This window comes from Macadamia integrifolia, chromosome 12 (assembly GCF_013358625.1).
Source record: "Macadamia integrifolia cultivar HAES 741 chromosome 12, SCU_Mint_v3, whole genome shotgun sequence".
Classification (NCBI taxonomy): domain Eukaryota; kingdom Viridiplantae; phylum Streptophyta; class Magnoliopsida; order Proteales; family Proteaceae; genus Macadamia; species Macadamia integrifolia.
This window is the reverse complement of record NC_056568.1, coordinates 30,123,254-30,150,986: the sequence shown is the minus strand read 5'-3', so window position 1 is coordinate 30,150,986 and position 27,733 is coordinate 30,123,254. Positions and strand designations below refer to the sequence as shown.

At 39.9% G+C, this 27,733-nt stretch overlaps 2 protein-coding genes across 2 annotated transcripts; both read right to left on the bottom strand.

The window, feature by feature from the left end:
• Positions 1 to 2,625: 2,625 nt before the first annotated feature.
• Positions 2,626 to 3,705, bottom strand: LOC122057480 (NAD(P)H-quinone oxidoreductase subunit S, chloroplastic). The gene has a single exon (XM_042619592.1). The coding sequence runs from the start codon at positions 3,614 to 3,616 to the stop codon at positions 2,807 to 2,809; it is 810 nt and encodes a 269-aa protein (XP_042475526.1). The 5' UTR covers positions 3,617 to 3,705; the 3' UTR covers positions 2,626 to 2,806.
• Positions 3,706 to 7,747: 4,042 nt separating this feature from the next.
• LOC122058202 (phytochrome A) lies at positions 7,748 to 27,310 on the bottom strand. Its single transcript, XM_042620760.1, has 4 exons — positions 23,963 to 27,310; positions 22,848 to 23,664; positions 14,257 to 14,547; positions 7,748 to 8,365 (listed from the first exon to the last, which is right to left on the bottom strand). The coding sequence occupies exons 1-4, from the start codon at positions 26,016 to 26,018 to the stop codon at positions 8,125 to 8,127; spliced, it is 3,405 nt and encodes a 1,134-aa protein (XP_042476694.1). The 5' UTR covers positions 26,019 to 27,310; the 3' UTR covers positions 7,748 to 8,124.
• Positions 27,311 to 27,733: the final 423 nt, after the last annotated feature.

Here is a 27,733-nt window from a genome sequence, read left to right as displayed (position 1 = left end):
TATCCTAGTTTATCAGATGAGTCCGATCTGGACCCAACCCAGGTTCGCACTTGGCTCAAAAATGAATGTCAGCTATCGACACCTCGTCTATGTCAGTTGATATTCATCCAATGTTGATCTATCGTTTCAACCCTCAAAAAAAAAAAAAAAAAAAAAAAAAAAAAAAATGTTGATCTATCGACTCCTGGGTTTCAAGCTTGCTGACTAAAGCTCTCTTAGGTATAATTATTATTATTATTATCATTATTTTTCATTATTTAACAAAAATCATTAATGAAAACTATTTTTTTATCAAAATATAAAAATAATTCAATAACTACTTGAGAAAAATAGTTTTATGTGAGAACTAGTTTGACATCCTTATATGTAAAATGATTCTGTCAAAAAATAGGTGAAGAGATGTTCTCTACACTCATCTTTCTTATAATTAATTATCATTCTCTACTTTGGATTGAAGAAAAGGAGATAAGGAGCTTGGATTTCTATTTACAAAAAAAATGACTACTTTAACCCTCCATATTCGGACTTTAAACATGTGCTCAATTAAAATTCATCGTAAAAATAATTGAAAATCAATTTTGACTAAAATACATAAATAACTCTTGATCTCTTTTTGATTTTATATCTTATCATTTTTTTTTTTAATAGAAACAAGCTCCATAAATGATACCAAATATAACCATAACTGTTTTTATAAAAAAAAAAAGATACCTGATGAGGGTAAATGTCGATGACCACAGCAAGGCCAAGGACCGTTCGAACTAATGCTGTATTGCCACCTCGGCTCCTCATCAGACCGAGTTGCCACCTCGGTCCTCATTAGGCCGAGCTGCCACCTCGGTCCTCATCAAGCTAAGCTACCACCTCGGTCCTCATCAGGCCGAGCTACCACCTCGGCCTCTCATCAGACCGAGCTACCACCTCAGCATCTCCTCAGGCCGTACTACCACCTAGGCCTCTCCTCTGGCCTAGCAGTCACCTCGGCCCAGCATCATCAGGCAGGGCTCCCAGAAACGTGCTCTCATCCACTCCTACATTCAAGGAACGTAATCCTTGATCACAAGGACATGAGTCTATCCACTACACGTCATCAGAGGCATCCACTCCTCTCACAACCCACACCTCCGAGATAAGAGAGGAGTATTCCTGAAAGATGCCCTCAGAATCTGGAATATTCTTGGAATCAGAGAGTCATTCTCCTTAAGGACTCCACGCCCAGTAGGACTCTCCACAGACGTTCCCCCTTTCTCCACTTCATCAGTAGCCTATAAATACCAAGGTAAGCCTCCATTGTAGGATCGATCACTGCTTTTGACTGAAAACTCTCTTGAGTATTTGCTGTGGAAAGATCTAACTTAGGCATCGGAGAGTCCCCCGTCGGGTCAGCCCGGCTCTCCCCTGTCTTCTCTTCTGTACAGATCGACTGAAGCATCAGGAGCTGCAAGGAAGATCGGCTGGTCAATTTTTATCGCATCAATACCACTAGGAAGTCTCATTTCTATTTGCTCCCAAAGAGTTATGCCAATATTCCTTTTTATGTTTCCAACCATAGTTGGAAAACTAGGTTTCGACTGGGAAGACTCGCCCGAGTTGAGTCAAAATTTAAGATTCCTGGTCAAGAGTCACGAAGACTCGCCCTGTGTTAAAAAAAAAAATAAGACTCAAGACGAGTCAAGACGATTCTACGTTGACTCAATTTTTTGGCCGAGTCTTGAAAAACCCACCGAATCTGGTCATAATATGAAAAAGGCACTTTAAAAAAAAATAAAATAAAATCTCTTTACAATCTCAAATCCCAATACTCTTAATTTAATAACTTCTCATACTCTTCTCCTTTTACCAAAAGGAATTTGGGACCCAAGAAACTTCCCGTATTCTTAAATCCAAAGTTCTTATTTTATTAGAGGTTGGATTATTAGATGATATAATTTATATTTTCTAATCCTTAATCCTAACCTAACGTTCTAACCAAGAGAAAGACTCTTGCCTGCAACCCTCAAATTATTGATATGTGATTTTCCTTTTTTCCTCCATTTTTCATATTTTTCTGTGTTTTTATGCTTTATTTACATATTTATTGTATTTATATATATATATATATATAATATATATATATATATATATATATAATAGAAAAAAAAAAAGACTCGGCCTGACTGGGTTTAACCAGGTCGACTCACTAGGTTTTTTACCGAATGAGTCGGGTCGAAAAACCTGGTTTTCCAACAATGTTTCCAACACATCTTAACTTGTATTTTTTTTTTAAAACACATCTTAACTGAAAAAAAATAAAAAATGGAAAAAAGAGATTTGAACTCCTTTAAAATGATTGAAGAAGTTTTATCCTATTTTCTGTCCATTAAATGCCAGATTTGCTATAATATCTCACTCAAAATCCAAGGGTTTTGTGTGAGGTCTGATTCTATACGAAGTGAGCTAAAAAGGTTCTTTTTGGTCAATCTTGTTTTCCTATTTCACTCAAGCTCATATATATCTAGTTTACTTAGCTTTTGATTTCATGATTTTGTCTCCGTTTCAACACACAGAAACCAAGTAACACTGATAAATTGCGATCGTGTTACAGCTACATGATTACTTTTATTCGACAATGCAATGCAATCACCATTGCTAAATTGATATCTCTATTGAGAAATGGAAGACAGAGGGATCACTTAAATTTGGTAGTATAGTAGATGAAAGAAAGGCAACATAAACAGAGAGGAAGACGCGAAAACATCATAAAGACACTCGGGAGAAGAATTCTCGGTCCCATAAATCAGGCAGGAATCATGTACAGATGTACTTATTATGATGGTGATGATGACTCCTTTGGAAGCATAGACTCAAGGACAGCAGACTTGGGATTGACCATGGGAGGACCCTTCTCCCTCCGTTGGAGCTCATCGAGGCGGAAGGTGACAAGCTTATCCCAGTTCCCACCTTCAAAGAGAACTCCGGCCTTGCCGTCTGTAATTCTCTGGACGATCCCACAATACATGTAAAATGGGTTGTTTGGGTTCTTGACGATGGCGATCATACCAGGCATCAACAGGGGTAATTCTGGCGGTTTGGGTTTTGAGCTTGGAAACGGAACCGGAGGCTCAGAATCAGAATCCCCATTTCTTGGAGGTTGTTTTTCAATGAAGTTCTTCAATCCCTTCTCACCGCCAGGGAATCCCCCGGTAAGGCCCAATAACTCCTTCTCGAAAGCATTTTCTGGAACTTCAAATGATGACGACGACGACACAACAGTAACCGTAGAAGATGAGGAAGACGTACCTGTATTTTCTGAAATTTCAACCATTCTCTGGAGCTCTAATTGAAGGCCCCGCTCTCCATTGCAGAGTCCTCTACCCCCCATGACTTCCGAGAGGTTGAATTTGGCCGTGGGTTTTAGGTTACGGGAAGTAGATGGCGCTTTCTGAATTCTGAAAGATTGTTTGCAAGGAGAATTGATGAGACTGAAACGGGTTTCACCAAGAAATTGAGAATCCAAAGGTGGGATTCGGAGGTTTTGAACGCTGAGAGGAGCCATGGATGCAGACGAAGATTTCAGTGATTGTACACAAGTCACTCCCAGATGAAGATGGGTCATATCACCGTGAACTTTGAGCATGTATGGATGTTCGATCCCACTCCGCAACCCACAGTCTCATCCTCACATGTATATCCATCCAAGGCATCAGCTTCTAACTCCAACCTTCGTACTTGGGAGTTGTGTACCACAAAAAAAAAAAAGACTTTCTTTTTCTAGAATTAATCCGGAAACCTCCAGAACGGCAGGTTATGTCACAGTCACAGGCTGTAATACATTTCATGGAAAAAAATCGTCTGCAATTCCGATCTCGTACAATTTCGTGCAATACCACCTTCAGGCGGTGACACGTGTATTGATACCAATACAATGGCCCAGATCTGATTTAAATGTTTTTTAATTGATTTAATATTTTATTAGTTGTACCAGATCCGGGCCATTGTATTGGCATCAATACACGTGTCACCGCCTGAAGGTGGTATTGCACGGCATTGTACGAGATCGGAATTATAGACGATTTCAACCCTGGAATCAAGAGCATTTTTTCTTTTCTGCGAAGAGAGTTCTTTTGTATTTTACGCCAAAAAAAGAGCTCTTTTGTAAATTGATACAACGGTTTAGCTTTAAAGCATTTAACCAACCCCCCACCCCACACACCCCCCGCCCCCCCCCAAAAAAAAAGTTTAGCTTTAAATTGAAGAACGCATTCTCTTACCAACATGATTCCCATTACCAAATGCACAAACTCATTTTAAAGAAGCGATGATTGGATGGAATTTATTTGCCTAGAATGCAGTCTTCACTCTGGAATGGGAAAAGCATATCATTTTGGCCCCATTTCATCAACTTTCCAAGGGGAGGCCATTCAATGATATGAACTCGTTCAAAGAAATAAATCCGTTATGAAGAAATGCACAATTAATTCTCTGTATCAAGGGGTAGACGATCACGCAGAAAATGGTTCATTTTAGAATGAGGCCATTTTTTATCACATTCTAGAAATCTAGGACAGGAATGTATATCGAATGAATAGCGTTCTTGTCGTTCCAAATGTGGTCTTGGCATAGATTGCTTCTTCTTCTTCTTCTTCTTTTTTAAGGGCTAAGATTGCTCTCTGAGAATGCAAAGCTAAAATAGAAAAAATTAAAATTGAGATCCTAATACACTCCCACTCACGTGTAAATGGATCATAATAGACTTCATACTAAAAAATATCACACATGTAAGATAAAAACTTGCTCTGATACCATGTCAAGTTTCAACCCCGAAGACAAGCTGGAAGGACTCACAAGCATATGAAGAATGGAAATCCCACTCCCATACGATGTGGGATCCTCAAGAGATGGAAAAGAAAAGTTTTCTTGTAAATTGAGTGTTTTTTCATCGTTTGTTCAATTTAAAATGCCAAAAAAGCAGATATAAGAAAAAAGAAAAGTAAAATTCTGATGTAAAATTCTATTACTAGAACAACAACAACAATAACAACCACCATAACTTTATCCTAACTTAATGGGGTCGGCTACGTATCAAAGTAAAAGAAAAACAGAAAAATGAAATGCACATAAGACTAAAAGGTGATAAAAGGAAATAAGTTTTAGCAGTAAAATAGAACAGCATCTCAGGAACATAGACGGAGTCGGCTATGCGGATCTTTGTCCTTCACAACGGTCTATCTACAGTCATACTAGAATCCAACCCTACCATTTGCATATCTTTCCTTAACACTTCATTAATGGTCATTTTAAGCCCCCTACCTATTCTGGAACTCTCTATATGAATTTGGTTGCTTTTCCTAATTAGGACATCCATAGGTCTCCATTGGACATGGCCATACCATCTCAACCGGCTCTCGCGGAGCTTATTCTAAATCAGAGCAACCCCCATTTTCTTTCTAATACAATCATTTCTTACTCTATTCCTCTTGGTCTTGCTGCACATCCCATATAACATCCACATTTCTGCTACCCCTAGATTATTCAAATTATTCTACTTGATTACCCAACACTTTGTCCTATAAGTTATTGCAAGTCATATTGTTGTCATGGAGAATTTTTTCTTGAGTTTAACTGGCATACATTTGTCACATAGTACTCCCGATGCACTCCTCCGCTTCATCCATCCAACTTTAATTCTATAGGACACACCATCCTCTATATTTCCATCTTTGCTAATGCTTGACCTTAAGTATTTAAAATAGTCTCTCTGTGGTAGTTTCCTATCTGCCATATTCACAGCCTCATCGCCCCTCCTAGTCTGATTGAAGGGACACGTCATATACTCTATTTTTGTTTTGCTTATCATAAAATCTCTTGATTCTAAAATCGATCAATTTAGTGTTAGTCCTTTCCACGATCTCATCTATGAGTATAATATCATCAGTGAATAATATACATCATGGTACCTGATCTTGGATGTGTTTCGTTAGCTCATCCATGATGAGTGTGAATAGGTTGGGGCTTAGGAAGATCCTTGATGTAATCCAATTGTAATTGAGAATTCACTACTTTGGCATTTTAACATTTTGACACTCGTCACCACTCCCTCGTACATATCCTTAATTATATCTATCAAGATATTTAAGCCCTTTCTCTTCCTTAGGATATGCCAAATTAACTCCCTTCGTATTCTGTCATAGGCTTTTTCTAAGTCGATAAAGACCATATGGAAATCTTTTTTGTGATCTCTATAAACTTCCATAAACTTCCTTAAAAGGTAGATAGCTTCTATAGTGGATCTCCCTAGCATAAAACCAAATTAGTTCTCTGATACATAGTAGGAAAACCAGGTTTTGACTAGGAAGACTCGCCCGAGTCGAGTCAAAATTTGAGATTCCTGGTCAAGAGTCACAAAGACACTCCCTGTTTTAAAAAAGAACAAGACTCGAGACTAGTCAAGATGATTCTACATTGACTCGATTTTTTGGCCAAGTCTAGAAAAACCCACCGAATCTGATCATTATATTAAAAGGCGTTTAAAAAAAAAATCAAATAAAATCTCTTTACAAGCCCAAATCCCAAGACTCCTAACTTAGCAACTTCTCCTACTCCTTTCCTTTTACCAAAAGGAACTTGGGACCCAAGAAACTTCCCATATTTCTAAATCCAAAGTTCTTATTTTATTGAAAGTTGGATTGTTGGAAGATATAATTTATATTTTCTAATCCTTAACCCTAACCTAACTTCTAACCAAGAGAAAGGCTCTTGCCTGCAACCCTCGAATTATTGATATGTGATTTTTTTTCCTTTTCATATTTTTCAGTATTTTTATGATTTATTTACATATTTATTGTATGTAAATATATATATATATATATATAATAGGAAAAAAAAGACTCGGCCTCATTGGGTTTAACTAGGTCAACTCGCTAGGTTTTTGAGCGGACGAGTCGGGTCAAAAAACCTGATTTTCCAACCATGCTCTGATATCACAATTTCTACCTTAAGTGTGCTTCAATGACTTTTTCTCAAAGTTTCATGTTATGCCTCATTAGTTTTATACCTCTATAGTTATTGCAATCCTAGATTTCACTTTGTTCTTATAAATCAAGATTACAATACTTCTCCTTTAATCATCCAGCATCTTCATGGAAATCATAACATTGTTAAACAACTTTGTTAGCCAAAACATACCGTGGGATCCTAGGCACTTCCACACTTTAATTGGGATCTCATTCGGTCCAGGTGCTTTACCTACCTTCATTCTATTTACTAGAAGGGAAAAAAATACAACAAAACAAGGCTAATAAACAAATAGAGTTCATTAAAAAAAAAAAAAAAAAAAAATAGCGTTGATCGTTTCAAGGCCATCCATAGCATAAACGTAATTTCCTAACTACCATATGTTATGTACAGTACATTCACTCTTTTAGGCTATCGGCTAGCCTGAACCCAACCCAGGGTCGGTGCGTTTTGGTGGACTGGCTTGGAATGTTTTGGACTTTCCTTGAGCCTTGGGTTGACCCGGGCCTGAGCTATGTTTAAGTGGGCTAGTCCTGGGCTAACAATCAAGGCCCAGCCCAAACCCAACTATGCATACCCTTACTTGGAATACTACAAATGAAACCTATCAATTGGAGAGAAGGCCTCAGCCAATTTCATCTCACTTTTATGGCAAAAGGACCCCAACACCAAACCATTCCCCCGGGCAATATTGTATAATCCCTGACCAATCCGGAGAAAAAGAAGATAAGAGTACCAGTCCATGCAACTAATCTAATCGAAACAACCCATGAAATAAGAAAGCGCTTCACTACATCCCGGATACGGCATAGAAGCCAACATTTGGTCCACAACCGCAACCATACAAATTATCAAAGTACCTACACAGGTCAATCTTGCTCGCTTTAACAAGAGCAATGCTTTATAAAGTTCCATAGCAATGTAAACGGCAGCATGATTCATCCATATTACATGACTATCTGGCCATGATAGCCTCTTTTCTCCCCCTCACCCCCCCCCCCCCCCCCGCCCCAAAGGGTGAGGGTGAGGGGAGGTGTTCTCAAACTCTGATTAACAGAAGCGAGGCTTGCAGTTAACCAAACTCAATCAAGTACAAAAAAGAAAATCACGCGTCCTTTTCTACACATTCTTTCACAAAGCTACTCCCCTCCTAGATCTGTTTGAGAATGGGTACTTCTGGGATGAGGCAAGTTCAGCAGATATAAGGAAAGATGACTTGCCTGCTTCCCTCAAATACCGAATGTCTCCATTCATTAGCTTTAACAGTTTCCTGCTGACAAGTAGACTTATTCCCTCTTCTGATGTCTCCCTGTAGCTTTCGAACATCTGGCCCAGCAATTCTTCCGGTATCCCAGCTCCAGTATGTGTTATCCTGAAACAAAGAAAAAAGGCTAGTGAATGCACACGGGGCGGAGGGGAATTTTTGGATACTCTATGCTTTCAACCAAAATGATGCAAAATATTGTGCATCAGTTTTGTTAAGAAGGGGAGTATTTTGGAGCAATAGCACCTGAGAAAGGATTATTGCCACAAGTGTATCCAATTTGACCATCTAAGCTATTTGAATAAGGATTTGAAAATCATTTTAAAATAGGAAAGTTTTCTCTCCCCCATATGAAGATGAAAGAACAAATTAGTTTTTGTAGCCCAGTCTTATCACCAAGATTACGTATCTGATTTATAATGTAGAACCTAATTAAATTAAGCTTTTATACCAACAGAAACTTGATTTGGGTTGATTACTGTCATCCTCATATAACGGATATGGTGCAAGGTGTTTGGACCAAAAACAAACCCGACAAGAAGATTAAGAGGCACATTTTTATTAATATTTTAAATTATTTTATACAACAACGATGACGATAACAACAACTCAGCCTTATCCCAACTACATGGGTTTAGCTACATGGATTCGTGAAAGACAAAGATAATAGTAAAAATGGAAGGAACACCAACACAGAACTCAGTAAGAACCCACTTAGGTGGTTTGTTTCATATGTGCGTGCGCATGCTCTCAAGTTGCTGCGCAAACAAGATGCCTTGGGGTTGAATCACTACATTTCTGCACCTTATGGGATTCAATTAAGAACTATAATCAATAGAAACCAGTACACACGTATGGAAATGAAATCGTTCCTCATTCTCCCTTCCATAACTAATTTAATGGTAAGAGTAGACCCAAAGTACCATACTAACTGAACTCAACCAAGCCTTATCCACTTCCCCCTACATGATGGTCCCCTTCTCTTCACGATGCCATTTTCTTCATGGATTCTTCAGGTTATATGTAACAACCCTTGTCCTGGAAAATTTACAACATATCTCCCACTTTGGCTTTGGAGCATTTGGAAAGTGAGGAACCTTTTCTGTTTCAATATAAACCCTTGTCCCCTCTCTCATACTTCATTCTATTTCCTCTCACACTGAAGAATTTCTTTTATCTGCCTCACTTGTCATCCCTCTGCCACTTCTCTTATGGCGCCCTCCCCCCCCCCCCCCCCCCCCCCCCCCCGCCCGATCACAGATGGCTCTGCAAAGCCAAATCTTGGCCATGATAGATGGCCTCATTTGTGATTCCCAAGGCCCTAGTATATATATACACGTTTTTTTTTTTTTAAATATCTAGGAATTACTACTAATCTAACAGCCAAACTCTAGCACTTCGCACTGCATTGTCCTATGCCATTTCTCATAACTTACAGAATCTCATTATTGAATATGACACTCTTGTTGTAGTTTAATATTTCCTGGATCCCTCTGATATCTTCCATGGAGATACAGGACAATTCTGACAGACTGTCAACTACATCTGACACAACTCGTATGGATACATCTACAACACCAATTCCGTAAAGTAAACTGGGCTGTTGATTGGCTCACTTCTCATGTCTTATTTTCTCGCCAATAAATTTTTTTTTAGTTTGACCACCAGGGTTTTCACTGACCTTTTGTACGAGGGCTCCCTAGAGTCCAATTCTTATCTACTACATAAATAAAGACAATTTCCTTTCTTTTGGTAAAAAACGGAAAATAGCATACTGAACCAGAGGCCCCAAGGTATTGTTAGCCAGAAAATGAGAAAATTTTAGCTCAATGTGTTTTACCAGAATCTAAACTATAAGGCCTATCTCGGATGGTGGCTATCCAGGCAATTCACTCCTCTATCTCGAATGGCCTCTCCACCTCTCTTTGGCTTGACAATTGGCACCCTCAAGGGGTTCTCCTATCTCTTTTCAGAGCCAGATCGGTGTACTCCTTTGGTCTGGACAAGTTCTCCTTGGTCTCCTAGATTATCTCCATAGATGGTTGGTCCCCTCCTCCTTCCGCTCCTACTTTTGCTCCTCCCTCCTCGACCTCTTGTGTTCCTTGCCCTCCCAATCCCCCTGGGCACAGGGGAAGAAGTAAAGAATCATCTGGTCCCCCTCCTCTTGTTCTTTCAGCTCCTCCTCAACTTGGCATTTTGTTCGTTCCCCTTCCCCCCTAGTACCCTGGTGGAAAATTGTATGGTTCCCTGGCCATATCCCTTGCCATAGCTTCACCATGTGGAGAGCCCTCTCTAATTGCCTCCCCACTCATTCTTTTCTCCTCTCCCAGCACATCGCTGTTTCCCCTTCTTGTTGTCTGTGCTGGAATGGTTCTAAAGACGTTGATCATCTATTCTTCAACTGTCCCTTCACGTCCAAAATCTGGAAGCATGTCCTTAAAGCTTGTTGGCCTGCTAGGAGAAGGATTCTCCCTTTTGCTAGAGAATGGATTTGGATCGATATGAGGTTTTTGAGCCTTCTATATGTGATGCTACTGGGAACTTAGCCTTTTGGGCGACCATCAATCATATCTGAATGGAGTGAAATCTTCGTAAATGGACTTCCAACTCTCGTTCTTTTGATACAATTTGGAAAACCATCTTTTTTTACGTAAGCCTCCCCGTCCTTATCGCTACTCCCTAAGGAATAAGCTCATTGTTGTTTCCTGGGAGCTCTCCTCTTCTTGTACCTCCCCCCCCGCCTAGTATGATTATTTTTTTGGGCCTTCACCTCCCCCCTCCCCCTTCCCCCTTCCCCCTTCCCCCTTCCCCCTCTTCCTCCTTTTTTTTTTTGCCCCTTGGGGCTGTATATTCCCACCTCCCCCCTTTTTCTTCCTCTTTGGTAATGAATTTATTTACTCACCTAAAAAAAAAACTATAAGGTCTAAATGTCATACAAAACTAAAAGACCTGTTAATCCCAAGTTAACACTAAGAGGGGGGGGGGTGAACAGTGTCCATAAAATCTTTCCTGGAGATGTCTGTTTGAAGCTACCCTTTATTATGTTCAACACACACAATCCTATGTTTGTCCACCTTGCACCACTCAATGGCCAGGTCTACCAGACAAGCATACCCATCTTGCACGCATTCACAATCGACGCATTCCAATATACAAACATACACAAATGGCACAAGATATACGTGGTTCGATTCACTACCTACTCCACGGAGCAACACCCTTTATGGGTTTCATAGTTTGCTCAATACTCAACTAACTTGAGACCATTACAACAGTCCAGGTGTTATGACACCTGCTTCAACCTAACTACCTGAGATAATACTCAGGCTAGGGTTTCACCCCCCCCCCTCTACAAGGTATATGATGATAGATACAAGTACAAGTCCCTCCCTTTACAATCAATATCTTAGGTTATGCAACTTTAACAACCTAGGTCATACAAAATAGAACTTGGTGGGCAAAGATTACCTCACTTAACTAGTAAGAGGTGGAGAGCTTCTTTGAGATTCCTATATACACTGGAATCTTCAAATTTCCCTCTTTGATGGCTAATCTTAAACCTTCAAGAGAAAAAGATGGTTTATCATTTTTTTTGTCTTCTTCCTCTTCTTCTTCTATCATACACAAGGAGCTTCTTTGTCTTTAATGAACTTGATGGAGAATCTTAAACCTTCAAGAGTTGAAGATGGTGATCCCATCTTCTTTGCCTTCTCCTTCTTCTTCTTCTATCACACACAAGAAGCTTATTTGTCTTTAATGAACTCCAAAACCCTTCTCCAACCTTCAATGTTGTCTTTAATGGCTTCTCAAGCTTGGTGGTGATGGCACTAAAGTATTCAATACGTAAAAATCTTCAAACAAAGGTTTTTCCCAAGATTTAAGCATGAGAACATACACTTGGCTTCTTCTGTTTTCTCCGCTTTTCTCTTCTAGGGATGTTCTTCCTTTTGTTCTTCAAGAAGTTATGAAAGAAAATCCCCAAAATCCACTTAAAAAGGTCCAACAAAAACCCCAAAATCGTGTAGATTTAACCACCCGGTTCAGACCGGAATCTACTCTGGCAGATTGACCTTACCTCAATGCGAGAGTTAATTTTTTATATATAACTCCATATAAACCGATTCTTGTTGCTTCTGAAGTAGATTCAAATATCTACAACTTTTGTAAAAATATCATTTCCTTTAATTCTTCTCCAAAATATCTCAAAATTCAACTCAAAGTCATGTGAACTGAACCCGTCATAAGAAACTGGGTTGGCTTTGTTTCAAAGCGATCATACGAAAATGATCATCTCTCTCGTCTGAATTCCGATTGGCCCGATTTCTTCTCTTACGGATAGAAGACTCAAAGAATTACATTTCTCATGTGTATACTTTCAACCCAGATGTAATGCATAAATTTCAAAAATTGGATTGAACCCAACTAATGTATAAGACATTGCCTTTTTCAGCTTACACGTTGGCCTGAAGAACACGTCCTATCTTTTTACTCCGATATCCGATCGACGTGATTCCAATTGTGATAGACTCAGAGCTCAAGGATCTACAACTTACATGCACGTATTTTTTTAAATATTTCATCTAGATTTCCGAAAATACCCTCAAACGTGCTGCCATTGTATAAAACAATGATTTCTTCCCTTTTAATGAAGGGTCCTTCACACACTACTTCCACTTTCACGCATGCAATGTGTGACACGTCTCTGAGCACTATCAAGATAACTTAGTGATCATACACAACCATGACATCATCTCTGACCACCTCATCATTGACACGTGGCCAAGGTTGCCAACAAGGACAACCAATATGCAACAAGACCCAAATGCTTAAAGAGACAAATGACAACTGAGGCTGACTCTAGTTTACAACATGAGTGGATTCTCATGTTTCTCATATACATAGACAAGCCCAATGTCAAACTCAACTGCAGGACATTATTTGAACCGATAAACAACTTTATAACAATTAATCTGAGTAGCCATATCAGAGGCAAACTCCACATCTATTTTGAAGTGTCCAGGTACCACAGTTGCTATCAAGTGTCATGAGCATAGAAGCCTCCGTGTATCAGTTAAACGTTTTCCAATTAGTCATGCAAAACAACTTGACAGAAAATGCACTATTAAACATACTTGTTAAACCAGGCACAGTGGCAAGACCAGAAAAATTGGCTGATGTGAAATGTTTAATTCAACCAGGAGGTTCTCGAGTTCTATGATTCCCAACCATGAAGCCCATTTGAGTTTGTGTTATAACGCAAGCACGTAAAGATATATTTGCAAAGGAAGCAAAAAACTTGAGAAAGAGCATTCAACTAATTTTGTTTTTCTGCACATGATGACAAATAGAAAATGACACTGTAAGAAATACTTGTGATACATATACATCACATCAAATAAAACAGAACAAAAGCGCATATACAGACACTTTATTAGTCAGGCATTCACCAATCAAAATGACAACCTAGGCATACACCTAGTTTCTCCATCACCTAGGTCAGTGTTGCCTAGCCCACCCTTGAATTGCTGGGTCACCTCAATGACAGTTACTCCAGCTTAAAACTATGACTACAAATATAGAGGTAATGCAATATTCATGTTGTAGAACAGGAAGACATTGTATCCAATAGATGGTAAATAATGCCCTGTGACCCATGCAGCTGCGGTTGGCCCCCAGCTTGGATTTAATTGCTATATCATGCTATATCAACTTTTGAGCCAAGGGGATCAACAGGAGACAGCTTCCAAACCTCAACTATAACAATCCTATAAAGTACCAATCACCCGTAGCAACCATTTTTCAGAAATCAAATCAAATCAAACTATCACACACAATAACAGTAGGAACCGAGGAAAAGAAGAATTAGCACACAAAGCTAGTATATAGATCTATATATAAATAAAATTCTAGAGACTTGCCAAATACTAGGAACAGGATTTCAATACTATTTACAAAATGATGCAAACCATAAATGTATGAACCAGTGAATGGATCAATACCTAAGCTCCAGACATGCAATATGAACACATTCTCCCAGCTTATCTTTGGTCAGAAAGGCAGCAAGAGCAAGCTGACCTCCAGTTGGTGTAAAATTCATAGATATTGACAAAAAATCAGCAAGTATCTGTTGAAGCCTCAGACTGTCTCCATAGAGGATTTCGGCCATGATTTCCTCTGCTGTATCATTGATGATCCGAACACCTTTATCATTGCTCTTAATCATGATTTGACTAATTGAAGCAGCCAGCACTTCTTGCAGGGTAAACTCAACTATTTCTAAATCCAAATAGCTGTTAACATCGATATCATACAGTATTAGATGCATGGCCAGAAATCCATATAAGATGCTGGAGAAATGAGAGGATAGAAAAAATAGATGAAAAGAAGAATATAAAGGGAGAGAGGAGAAAGAGAAGAGGAGAAAGAACAGTGTCAGTTTATAGCACAAAACTCATTGAGGGCATTCTGGTAGAAATATAGCTTTCAGAGTTAATCTTAAGGTCCACTGGAACGCCTAATAGTAGCAATTCACCAATTTATTAATTCATATTTAATGAGTACTGAATTTGTTACTAATATAACTGGTTCAAGTAAATCCCAATGGTATGCAACATGGATTCCCTCCATCCACCTATGTCATTTCATGAATTAAGTCATGAAGAACTTGGAACACATGGGGATATGATAGTGCAGGATGCAACAGCTTTTTATTGACTCCATGGTCAGACAAGAAAAGCTAGAATCCACTTGGTGGATCAATGTGTATCCATTCCGTTTAGGTGGATAACACGTATAAAACAAATATATATATATATAAATCACATATATAGCATCACATTAAATAGATATAACATACCATACATAATACTTATAATATGCTATATTCTCATATGTAACAGATACTTCATGCTTCTTTTTTTTTTTTTTAGGGGTACTACTTATAACATATTTATTTAATTAGTAATATGAAAATGGGAGAGGGTTGGGCATGCCACCAGCTTTCAATTAGCTAGCGGCATGCACCAATCATAGGGCTGGACACAGGAGAGCAAGGAGGTCTTTCCAAAGGGGGAGGAGAGAGGATGATACATGCTGCCATGCTGGGCACGCCACCACCTTTTCCCTATAAAACTATACACTTTTTGTTAAAGATTGATGATGAAATATACTAAAGGGAAAAAAAAAATCAGAGTCAACTCAGTAACTCGACCAAGTTGACTCAGTTCTTGTTGGACAGGGTAATGACTTGTGTCAAATATGACACCAGCCTTCTTTATATATAACAAAGGAGAGAGAGAGTTCTAGAGAATCACAAAGACCATTAAACCTCTAGGGTCCGTTTAACAACTGATACTTTCCCTAAAACCCATTATTACAACACTCCCTCGTGGGTGCATAGTTATCACATATGCCTAACTTACAGATAATCGAATGAAACATCTTACTACAAAGACATTTAGTAAATACATCAGCTAGTTGCTCACTACTGGGAACAATAGGCAGAGTGATAAGACCCATATCTAGCTTTTCTTTGATGAAGTGTCGTTCAAAATCCACATGTTTGGTTTGATCATGCTGGACAGGGTTGTGAACCATGCTAATGGCAGATTTACCGTCACAAAAGAGCTGCATAGGAAGGGTGGCAGGGACATCCAAATCTGTAAGAAGACCATGACGCCATAGGAGCTCACAAATGACATGTGTCATAGCACGAAACTCTGCTTCGACACTTGAACGAGCAACCACGACTTGCTTCTTGCATCGCCATGTAACAAGGTTACCACCAATAAAGGTGCAATAACCAATAGACAGTAGTAAACTTGAGGTCATCAGGGGAATATGCCCAATCAGCATCCGTGAAGGCCTCCACCCGAAGGTGATCATGAGGAGAAAAAATGATGCCACGTCCTGGGGCAGATTTCAAGTACCAGAGAATAGGCAACATAACTTCCTTATGAATGGAGTAGGGATCATGCTTCTACTGACTAACCAGGCTGACGAAAAATGCTATGCCAGGGCGTGTATGAGAAAGATAGATCAAATGCCCCACTAATCTCTAATATCTCCCCTTATCCACAGGATCACCTTCTTTGCTACTCAAGTGACCGTTAGCTTCAATAAGAGTGTCTGTCGGCTTACATCCCAACATGCCTATCTTAAAAAGAAGATCAAGCACATACTTCCACTGAGACAAGTATATCCCATGAAAAGACCTAGCAACTTCAATGCTAAGGAAGTAATGAATTTGTCCTAGATCTTTGATCTCAAATTCCTCACTCAAATATCTCTTGAGGCGAGAGATTTCAGCTAGATCATCACCAGTAACAACAATATCATCTACATAGACTATCAGGATAGCAATCTTCCCACCAGATATCTTAATGAACAGAGTGTGGTTAGTATTGCTTTGAGAGTAGCCTGTAGCAACCATAACCTTATGGAAACGCCCGAACCAAGCACGAGGGGATTGCTTCAGCCCATACAATGCACGCTTCAGCTTGCATACGGAATACCTTCCTTTGGGTTTTGGAACAAGTGAACCCAAGAGGAATGTCCATATACACTTCCTCATCAAGTTTCCTATGAAGGAAGGCATTCTTCACATCTATCTGTTAGAGATCTCAATCTAAGTTAGCGGCACAAGCTAAGATAACACAAATTGTGTTCATCTTAGCAATTGGAGCAAAAGTCTCTTGGTAGTCAATCTCATAAGTCTTAGTGAAGCCCTTGCCAACAAGTATGGCCTTGTACCGTTATACTATCAGCCTTCTGTTAAACTGTGAAAACCCACTTACACCCAACTGTCTTCTTTTGTGAGGAAAGACATACCAGATCCTATGTGCCATTCTTTTTCAGAGCCTGCATCTCTTCAACCATAGCTGTCTGCTATTGTAAGTCTACACTCGCTTCCTACCAGGTATAAGGAATGGACCCAAAGGAAAGAAAAGACAAAACTATAGTAAAAAGGAGAAAGTGAGTTATAAGAAACTATTTTAGCAATAGGATATAAAGTACAAGACCTAGTGCCTTTACAAATAAAAATAGCCAACTCAAGAGACTAATCAACAGAAGAAGGAGAATTACATGGGTCCAAGGAGACAACTGGCATGGTAGGGTAGATGTTGGATGTGTAGTGGTCTGAGCCTACTCTCTGCGACTATAAACACGTATCTCTAGCCGAGGTGAAGCAAGAGTGTCACTCTTCCCTTGAAATGAGATACTGGCAGGGATAGCAATTTCAAAAGCGATGACACATCTTCCACAATGGAAGGAGACTCCCCTTAAAGAGATGTCACAACGTAGTAGGACGCAGATTCGTGAAAGACAACATCCATAGTCATAAACCAACACCGAGTGGGAGGATGAAAACACCAATAGCCTTTCTAAGTGGGAGCATACCCCAAAAAATACACTGGAGACCACAAGGATCAAAGCCTCCATGAGGATGATGTCGCGAGCATAGCCAACACTACCAAATACCTTAGGAGGAACAGGAAAAGCAGTGGAATCTTGGAGAAGATCCAGATGGGAGCAGAAAGAATGGACCTGAGAAGGCATTAGGTTAATAAGAAAGGTAGTAACGAGAATCGTCACTCCAGTATTGGGGAGGAGCATGCATCTCAAACATAAGAGAGCGTGCTACCTCACAAAGGTGGTGATTCTTCCGCTTAGCAACCCCATTCTGAGCCGGTGTATCCACACAACTAGTCTGATGGAATATCTCATGATCAGAAAGGCAAGCCTGAAAGAACCCTTCAAAGTATTCATGGCCATTGTCGCTTCGAAGGATCTTAATGGGAGCACCAAACTGAGTCTGAACCATGCGGTAAAACTGCTGAAAGCAATAAAAGGTCCCGCCCTTGGTTCGCAGCATATAAACCCAAGTGGTCCGAGAATGACAATCAATAAAAGAAACAAACAACCGAATATCAAAATGTATCAATAAAAAAGGAGTGACACTTTTATTTTCAGAAACAGAATAAGTGGTCTGAGTTTCTTTGGTCAAAACACATGCATCACCAAAAAAAAAAAAAAAAAAAGTAACTCGAATAACAATTTTTAAAAGAAGGAAAAACCTAGCTAAAGTTCCCAAAGAGGGATGTCCTAACCGACGATGCCATTATAGTAACTCAGAGATGGGAGGTGACGTAGAAGAAGTCCGAAGAGCCTGACCAAAGACCAATGCCAAGTCATCATCAAGCAGATGCAGACCACCACGCACCCTACCAGAGCCAATTGTTGGCCCTGTCACCAGATCTTGAAAAACACAATAAGATGGGATAAAAGTGACTTTGCAATTAAGACTAGAAGTAAGACTACTAATGGACAAAAGGTTAGTGGGAAAAGAAGGAATATGCAATACAATAGAAAGGGAAAAAGAAGGGGTACAGCTAATAGAGCCCTTTCCCTGAATAGTGGAATAAGTCCCTTTAGCCAACTTGACCCTACCATTACCAGGGTAAGAACTGTACTGTGAGAAAAGAGGTAAGCAGTCTGCCATATGATCAGAAGCCCCAGAGTCTATAATCCAAGGGGTAGAAGGGACAGACATAATATGGCCACAGAAGGAGATACCTGACCCAAAAGAGGTGGAATAAGCAAAGCTCGCAGTGGCTTATACAGAAGAGTCCGAACGTGTTAAAAGACGTTGGAGAGCAATAAGCTCATCAGAGGTGCTAAGAGTAGAGTCAGAGTCGGGGCTCTCAGTATGGTTAGCCTGCCCAGGTGTACCGGAACAACCCTTCCCTCGCCCTTTGCTAGATGTATCAGCAAGCAGCCATGAAGTTTCCAGCAGTGCTCCTTGGTGTGACGCTCCTTCCCACAACAATTGCACTTCAATGGAGTTTTGGTAAAGGAGCCACCAATCTGTGGGGTTGCACTAAGGGATTAAGTGCCAAAGACAAGTGCAGATCTCTTACTAGGAGTCGCAGTAGGCTATGGAAGCATAGTGGTACATCGGCTGTCCTCCAATTGGATCAAAGCATAAGCTTGATCCAACGTATGAAGGGGTCACGACTCAAAACCTGGGACTACAGTCTGCAGCTGATCAAACTCCACATTCATACCTGCCAGAAAGTCATAAGCCCGGATCTTGTCTTCTCACTTCTGAAAACTGGTGACATCTGCAGGGGTGGAAGGAGTATACTCCTCATAGAAGTCAAGTTCAATCCACAGTGTCCACAATTCATAGTAGTACAATGACAAAGTGAGCCCTCTCTGCCTCAGATCACGAACCTTCAGGCGAAGCTCAAAGACCTGAGCATCATTCCCCACCTAGGAATAGATATCCTGGACAAACTTCTAGATCTTCGCAGCAGAGTCAATGAGAAGATAGCCACGCGAAAGTTGTGGCAACATAGAGTTGACAAGGAAGGCCATAACTAGAGAGTTGGCACACCCGCACTTGTCGATCTCAAAACTGATGGTCAGACGCTTCGTGGTTCCAATGAGGTACTCGTAATAGCCACGAGACTTGATGGAGATGCAGACCGAGCGTGAACACATAAGGTAGTTTGTGCCAGTAAGCTTGATAGCACAACGAGGAAAGGTAGAAAGAGCTATGGTGCCTCCGCCGGTAGAAGCTGAAGAGCTGGTAGACATGATTGCTATTCAAAGGGGCTATGAAAATAAAAGAGACACTAGCCGAAGATAGAAACAACACAAGAAAATCAAAAAGGCTTGAAAACCCAAAAATCGATAAAGGGAGAAAAACCCTAAGAAATCGATTTTGGGGATAGCTCTAGAACAGAGGCCTCAAACGGAAAAGTGGTTGGTACATACCATTACAAGGATAAGGAGCACCAATTGCAACAAACATCAAAAGATCGGAGAATCAAGCAGGGAAAAGCATTTTGGCAATGGAAAAACGATTTCAAGGAAAAGAAAACCCTGAAAAAGAGATGGAAAAAAAGGGGTCTAGGTCTCTCAGATCATTGCAGAAAAAATACTGAGAGCCCACGGGAAGGATGGATGGAGGCTAGAAATCCTCTTAGTGGTTTAAGAAGCTCCCACCACGAGGAAGAGGCAATTAAAGAGAAATGGAGGTAGGCGCAGATGGAGGAAGGCCCTGAGAGAGAGAAATTAACAAAAAAAAGAGAGAGCCCTTACCATTTCAGATCCTATGGCTCTGATTCCATGCTGGATGGGATAATGACTTGTGCGAAATATGACACCAGCCCTCTTTATTTATAATAATGGAGAAAAGGTTCTAGAGAATTACAAAGACCATTAAACATCTAAGGGTATGTTTGACAACTGACACTTTCCCTAAAACCCATTATTACAACAGTTCTGAACTTGGTGCACCTGATTTGGGCCAGCAGTGAACCAGCTCAACCTTCTCCATAGTGGGATTGTTGTTTTGGTTCTTTATTTGTTTGCTTTTATTTAGTTAAATTCTTATTTCTAGTTGAACTAGAGTCCTGCCTAATTAGAATACTATCATATCTACTTACGTGTTTAAATTAGTTAAGGCACCCTTGTTTTAAATTTTAATTAATTGGACGCTATAATCTAGTAGTGTTTTAGACCGATGGGAGTGGGACACTTCACTAGGTATATTGACCTAAGGGTCCTATCCTTTGTCTATATTGATTTCTTTATTGTTGTTGATTCCTATTAGGAATCTCATTATGATGTTTTATAAATAAAGAAGCTGCTGAGCAGGAGCTCATGATTTGACTTCATTATGAATTTTGCTTCATGAAATCTTTTGGTGATGTGGTGATGCAACAGTTGGTTAGTGGTGACTCTGACTTTGGTGAATCCATAGTTCATATCTCTCTTATTGTATCTTCTTCTTATTGCTGTATTATATTCAACTATTAATTTGATTCTAACAAGCCTTATGATCTCAGTTAATCTTCAGCTGCTGTTTCTTATCACTAGACACATTGCTTGATCAATGCTTTGTCAATATATAATTTCTGAAGTCAATATCTGATGCAGTTCTATTTTGGAATTCCTTGTTACATTAGGAGATTACCTGATCTCAGAATCCAACCATTTGAATAATCTGAGATTTTGGAGTTTTATTCTCTCACCCCACAATAGGCTTCAACCAGACTTCAGGCCGCTCTGATCTGCTGTTGTTTAATTTATCCAATATTGCTGCTGTTATTTCTGTGTTGAGATTACCTGCTGAACTGGAACTCTGTCAAATCTTAAACTCTGACCTTCAGATTGTTCTGCATTTTTGGTATGTCATTCTCCTACATCTGATTAGTTTTTGTTCACAATTTTATTCACATCTAAGTCCTTGATTCTATTTTATTGGATTTTCTTTGAATCTGGTCTATTTCCTTTGTCTATGATTCTGGCTTGTGGTTGGTTTTCTGACCAGTGTTAGGTGGATTTAAACCCCATCAAAGATGGTATCTATGGGTAGAATTTATATCAGAAAATAATTTGACAGGTTTATTAAGATTACCGGATCTCCAATCCGAATCCAAATCCAATTATCTGATACTAATCGGATGTGAATCCCTAATCAGGTTATCTATATCTGCTGGATCAATAATTGGATCTTAAATTTGGATCTGCTAGGATCCATCCTGAGTCTGGCCTGTTAGCATCCCTATCTAAGACTTGATAGAAAACCTGGTTTCTCTCTGATATTGGACAAGATGCATATGGCTTCCAGAGAGGGAGCCAGTGGAAGCTTCGATAAGAGAAACAGACCATAGAGTCAGTGGTGAACTCTTCTATTAGCCATCAAATAGCATGAATTCATTTAAGTAGACCATCCAAGAGTCACTCAAGGCATGTAGCTTCAAAACTTAAATCAATTCCATTGGTGATAGAAACTGCACCAAATCGACCATCCCAAAGGGAAAGAAATCATAGGAGGAACAGAAGAGTTGTTTAGCATCAGCATTAGTGACTCAAAGTGATACACAGATATAGTTCATCCTTGAGGAAGCCCATCCTTTATTTACATGGGAAACTTTTAGTAGAACAGCATTTGAAATTCCTTTAGAGGGATGGGGTTGGAAGGTTCAACAACTTTGGTCAGAAAGCTAGACAAGCAAAAAAACAAAATTATTATTCAGAAAACTATAAATATCTAAAACGTAATTAAAAAATATTAAAAATTTCTACCAAAAATACTTGCCGATAATTACTGCATGTTGTGTTGATGTTGATCAGCATCATTAAAATAATTAATTTACTACTACTACTACTTAACCACTGAATGTTGTGTTGATGTCGATCAGCATCATTAAAATTATTATAGTACTCTATACTCTACGCAAAAGGTGTTTGAATTTTGGTTCAACTGGTCACAACCCAAAACTTAGTTATCTTAAAGAGTTTAATTATTGAGTGTACTTTTTTGTTTGTTTTGTTTTGTTTTCTTGACCTACCCTTTTCTTGGCTTTCTTGTGAGAACATTCTCTTTTTTAATAGACTAATTTTGAACTCTCTAGTCCCTTTTCTCAGTTAAGAATTTTCTTACAATAATCGAAATTACAGCCTATGAATAAGTTTCACAGACTAACAGAATAACATGACATATTAATTGTTATTGCTTTTACTGGTTGTCTACTATTCAATAATTTGACGCAAACAAATAATGAAAAAATCATACCCATCCATGATGCTCCCAAGATCATTGCCATCAAGAATTTTATTCAGTTGGTGTTGACATCGAACACTGGTATGCAAAAGCTGTATTTGTTCTTCACCCAAATCGGAACCCTCCATCATCTTCTGAGAAAATATAATCCCAGAGAGAGGATTCCCAATCTGCTGTCTTATATAAGTCAATTCCTTTAGTTTCTTAAAAGCGGTTTGTTCTGATAGTCGCTGCACATGTAGTGCCTGTTGTAGCTCTTGACTAGCAAGCTGCAAGAAGCAGAAGACCCCGGTTACCCTACCCTCTCCATCCAATTTCTTGCTCACAGAGAGAAGGCAATCCACATATTTCCCATCCCTTCCAAAGAAACTGAATGAAACCTTCTCAGTTTCCTGACCCATTATTGCATTATTGAATACAATCCCAAGATTTACAAAAGCTTCGGGATTTTTGAGTCGACAACATGCCTTGTGAGTCCCAAAAACCTCACCTAGTAACATCTTATCAATCACTGCTTCCCGATCCCATCCAGACAAGTTGATCATTGCTGGGTTCCACTCTGAGCACCAACCAAATTCATCCATTCCAAATATTGGGGGAATTAGTGGATTTGGGTTCTGTACAATCGCTTTGTAATCTCCTTCAATCCGAGTAAACTTGTCCATAACTGCCTTCTGACCAGTCATATCTTGAGCCACAAAACACACCCCCACAACATTTTCTTGAAGGTCCCTGCTTGCACAAGCATTCACAACCAGGCTAACAGGACCACTGTCTGCCCTTGAACCATGATTTTTCATCTCAAATTGGATGTTTTGCTCCTCTTTCCCTGACCAGAAACAATAACTCAGAAACAGGTAATCGCAACATTTTAACATAAACAACGGCAGAAGTAACTGATTTCTTTACTCTTAGATTGGTAAAATGTGCCAGGGAAACAGTCTCCAAACAACCACCCTCTTCCATATTTCTTAAATAAACAATTAGGCAGCATGAAATTCTATACTTAAATCATTCTGCATCCATGTTATTCACAGGGGATATGGCCATTAAATAATGAAAATGAGATCACGCAAAACAAAACATATGGGGTTTGAAAAAGAACCAAAAAGAAAGTAAGGACATACCCTGAAGTGCCAAGTGCAGCATCTTCTTGACTGTATTAATTGAAGAATCTTCAACTAAAGTGAGCAAATGTTTCCCGATTGCCTGATCAACAGGCAGCCCAGTTAGGTCAGAAATTTTGATATTCCACCCATTAATGAGCCCATCAAACCCGACTGCCAATATTGGCACTGTGGCTGTCTCAATCAAACGCACCATCTCATTTGTCACTGCTTCTAGCTCCTCCATCCCTTCAATCTTTAGATCGTTAAGCCGTGAGTAGATCATGCTAGTGTTCATATCTGTGGATTCAATCTCATTAAAAGCATTCCTGAGAATAAGCTGCAGAGAATGGATGGCATCCATCTCATAATCCTTCCAAGGTAAACTCCTTGTCTTAACGACTTCAAGGAAAGCCTTGAATGATGATCGTGGGTGCATCCTTCTTGCATCATCCTTATCATTTGGATCATGTTTTGCTCCTCCCCATTGAACCTCAGCAGCAGTGGGGGACCGGAACCAGAAAAGCATATCATTAGAATTTATCCTAACTGCTGCCATCCCACATACTAAATCAGCAAGAGAAAGAGACCCTGGAAACCCCGCATCATACAGGCTATCTGTACTCAACCCTGTGGAATCCATGTGAGAGTTAGAGAGCCATGTGGCTATCTCATGTATCTGGGATTCGGTTGGAGTCATTCCAAGTAGCCAGATTTTATTTTTGTACAAAAGTGCAGCCCCATCACACTTTACCAGATCCATTATATTAGGACTCTGTGAAACAATTCCTAGAGGTGCATCCCGCATCAGCATGTCACATAAGAGTGTCTGTGTACGTAATATGTTCTTCTCGAGAATCTGGTTTTCTAATTCTATCTCCTTATTGACATGAATGGCAAAGACCTGGATTAGAAACTCACAGGCATAGCGTAGAGGGAAGGGAACAAACCTCGGAGTTGTGTTATGGCAGACCACAAGGCCCCAGAGCCTCTTCCTCTTCTGTGGCTGCAAAGAACCAGAGTTCTCACTTTCTTCATTTCCTTCATTAATAACCACAGCCATAACCAAAGAAGCAATGGAGCTCATGTTCGCCATATACTGTAAGTGGCAGCTGTGTGGGGCCCTCAGTGTCGACCCACACAATGTCAAATCAAATGTAAGCTTCTCATCCTGCAGTACCTTTACATGCTTCGCATGGCAATCACATATCATACGAACCTTGCACTTCATGAAGAGGAACCTTGCTGCCTGAGGGATGTCAGTGGCTGGATAATGTAGACCCAGATACGGTTCAAGACCTGGTTTGGTGATCTCAGACACAACTTCACCATGATCATCCTCATGAAATTTGTAGGCCATGACCCTGTCATAACCTGTAAGTTCATAAACCTCCTGGACTACCGTGTCACACAGCCTATCCATGCTCCCACTTGGCAATGACTGTAAGCGTGCAATCGCCTTGGCAGCAAGTTTGTATGACTGGAGGGCCCCAGCAGCGGTCATAGGTACCTCATATGGCTTCACGGGCTCAAAGTCAATGATGAAACTACCTGTAACTCTGTGGACAATTGCATAGAAGGGCTTCCCAGAAGTTTTACAATGCACTAAGACAGGATTCAACAAAGAAACCTCCCCATATCCTAGGGCCTTCTGCAATGCAGAGGCACTAGGGGAAGTAAAAATGCTCCTCACGTCTGTGCCAATGCCAAGCACTGGGTAGTCTCCCATGCTGGGGACAGCATGGCTAACCATGGTTAGCATCTCTGGGGCATTCTCGCTATAGGCAATAACCTTAAGAGTCTTCTCATCTAGGGCTAACAAGCAACCAAAAGGTTGGATCAGCTTGCCTTTCTGTATGTGATGGAGGTAAGCTGTGGTTACTCTATCAGACGTGGGTTGCTGATCACCAGATACCTTGTTAGTTATGCGCACAGAAGTTGAGTAGTCAAATGAACTACCCAATTCCTCAAAGTCTGCATGAAGCTTTGCATCAACAGTGGTCTGAGCGATAATCCTAGCACTGTGTCTAGATCTGCTAGAACTACTCGTGGACTGGTTGGGTCTGGAAGAAGACATTGCCACACTTAATACATATAATGAAAAGCTAAAATAAATCTACCCGAAGATCCTTTTTCAAGGAGAAGATATCTTTCGTAAGAAGGAGCAGAAACCTCGTTTAGTTCCACAGTTGTACTTTACAACTACTGAACTGAACTCATTAAGATTCAACTACCTTTCAGATCAGGGGGTCTATCACGGAAATATCACATTTAGCATCCAAAACATCTTGAAGTAAAACTCCTAGAGTTTTTGATCGATTCAAATCTTTAATACTGTTCAAAATTACAATAAGGTTCTTACGAAAGATAGAAAACGAAGAAAGGTAGGATCATAGTTCAACAAGATATTTCACCGAACCCCGGTAAATAATGCTATCTATCAACAGCAAAGACCCTGATTCCTTTAGTGAAATATAAAGGAAAGAAGAGGAAGACGAGCAAAACGAACAACAGAAGGCGAAAGATAAGTAGAATAAACCAGGAAACAGGAAAGGAAGAAGAAGGTTGATCGAAGAACGCTCAGAGACGAGCTGCAACCTTTCAATTCATTACTCCATGAAAGAGATAACGGGAACTAGAAAAACCACCACTTAAGGCTATCGTAAGTCGTTCAATGATGAAATAACATCCTTTTCATCCAGAACAGCAAAGAAGCAGAGGTCTAACCTTGACTTCCAGACTCAAACCAGAAACCCACTTCGCATAGATGATCAACTTCGCTTCGTGAAACTAAAACAGCTTCAGCATCGTTGGAGACTGGAGAGGGAGTTAATTCATACCACGCTGCGACTCCCGAAGACAGCCAAGAGACACATCCTATATCTCGATCTGAATCCCTGGCTCGTCCTGTCCATGAAGGAGAAGCAGGGGCCACCAAGAACAGATTATAAAACTATAAAATGCCTTGGGTTCTTCAGAGATAGCGCCGTAGAACTGTGAAATAGCATTAGGCGAGGCAAGAGTTCCTTTTTCTTTTTTTCTGGGTACAAAGCGAGGCAAGAGTTCAAAGGATTCAAACGGTTACCAACCCAAGAATGAGAGCAGGGTCCACAGACCGAAGAGGCAATGCAACTGGGTATGTAAGGGTGTGAAACTGTGAATGGGAACGTTCTTTATCAAAAAAACAGTGTATGGCAACGTTTGTAAAAAATTACACTTTCTTTGGATCGTTTGAGTTTTTTGGAATACGTGAATCCAATGCATAGTGCATTGGTTGCAGTCTCTGTTGATAAAGAAGGCGAGTTCAATTTGTGATCTACGGATCAACACCCGGTCACACGTATTCCCCTCCCCTTTTCTCTTGTGTGTGAGTAAATTCGCCTTGAGCACATTTATGTTCTACTAAAAAAAAATGTATGGATCTATTTGGCATCATTTCTATTAAAGAAAGTAATTTTCCTTCAAAAGTACTTTTTCTGTTGAAGTTTTAAAAAGTACTTATGTAAGTTAATAATCTATTTCGGAAAAAATAAAAATAAAAACTACACTTCTTCTTTCGTCTTTCCCCAATTTCCCTCATAGGATGGCTTGCAACGGCGATGCACACGTGCAACACTGACTCAGGTGGGCTTGCAAAAAAAAATAGATGGTGATGGGGTGGGCTGCGGCTTACCTGTCGATTTCTTCACGATTTCTCCATAGGGGCCGATGCATAGGTTCAATAGCAGCAATGGTAATGCACAGTCACACAGGGCGAGGCAAGATGGAGTGGGCTTGCATCGATGACACACA

Excerpts from the sequence above, each read along its gene's own strand:
- LOC122057480 (XM_042619592.1), bottom strand. The coding sequence starts at position 3,616 with ATGCTCAAAGTTCACGGTGATATGACCCATCTTCATCTGGGAGTGACT.
- LOC122058202 (XM_042620760.1), bottom strand. The coding sequence starts at position 26,018 with ATGTCTTCTTCCAGACCCAACCAGTCCACGAGTAGTTCTAGCAGATCT. Across the intron at positions 23,665-23,962 it reads GCTGCACTTGGCACTTCAGG|GGAAAGAGGAGCAAAACATC; the intron begins GTATGTCCTTAC and ends GTTTCTGGTCAG. Across the intron at positions 14,548-22,847 it reads CTTGGGAGCATCATGGATGG|CTATTTGGATTTAGAAATAG; the intron begins GTATGATTTTTT and ends CGATGTTAACAG.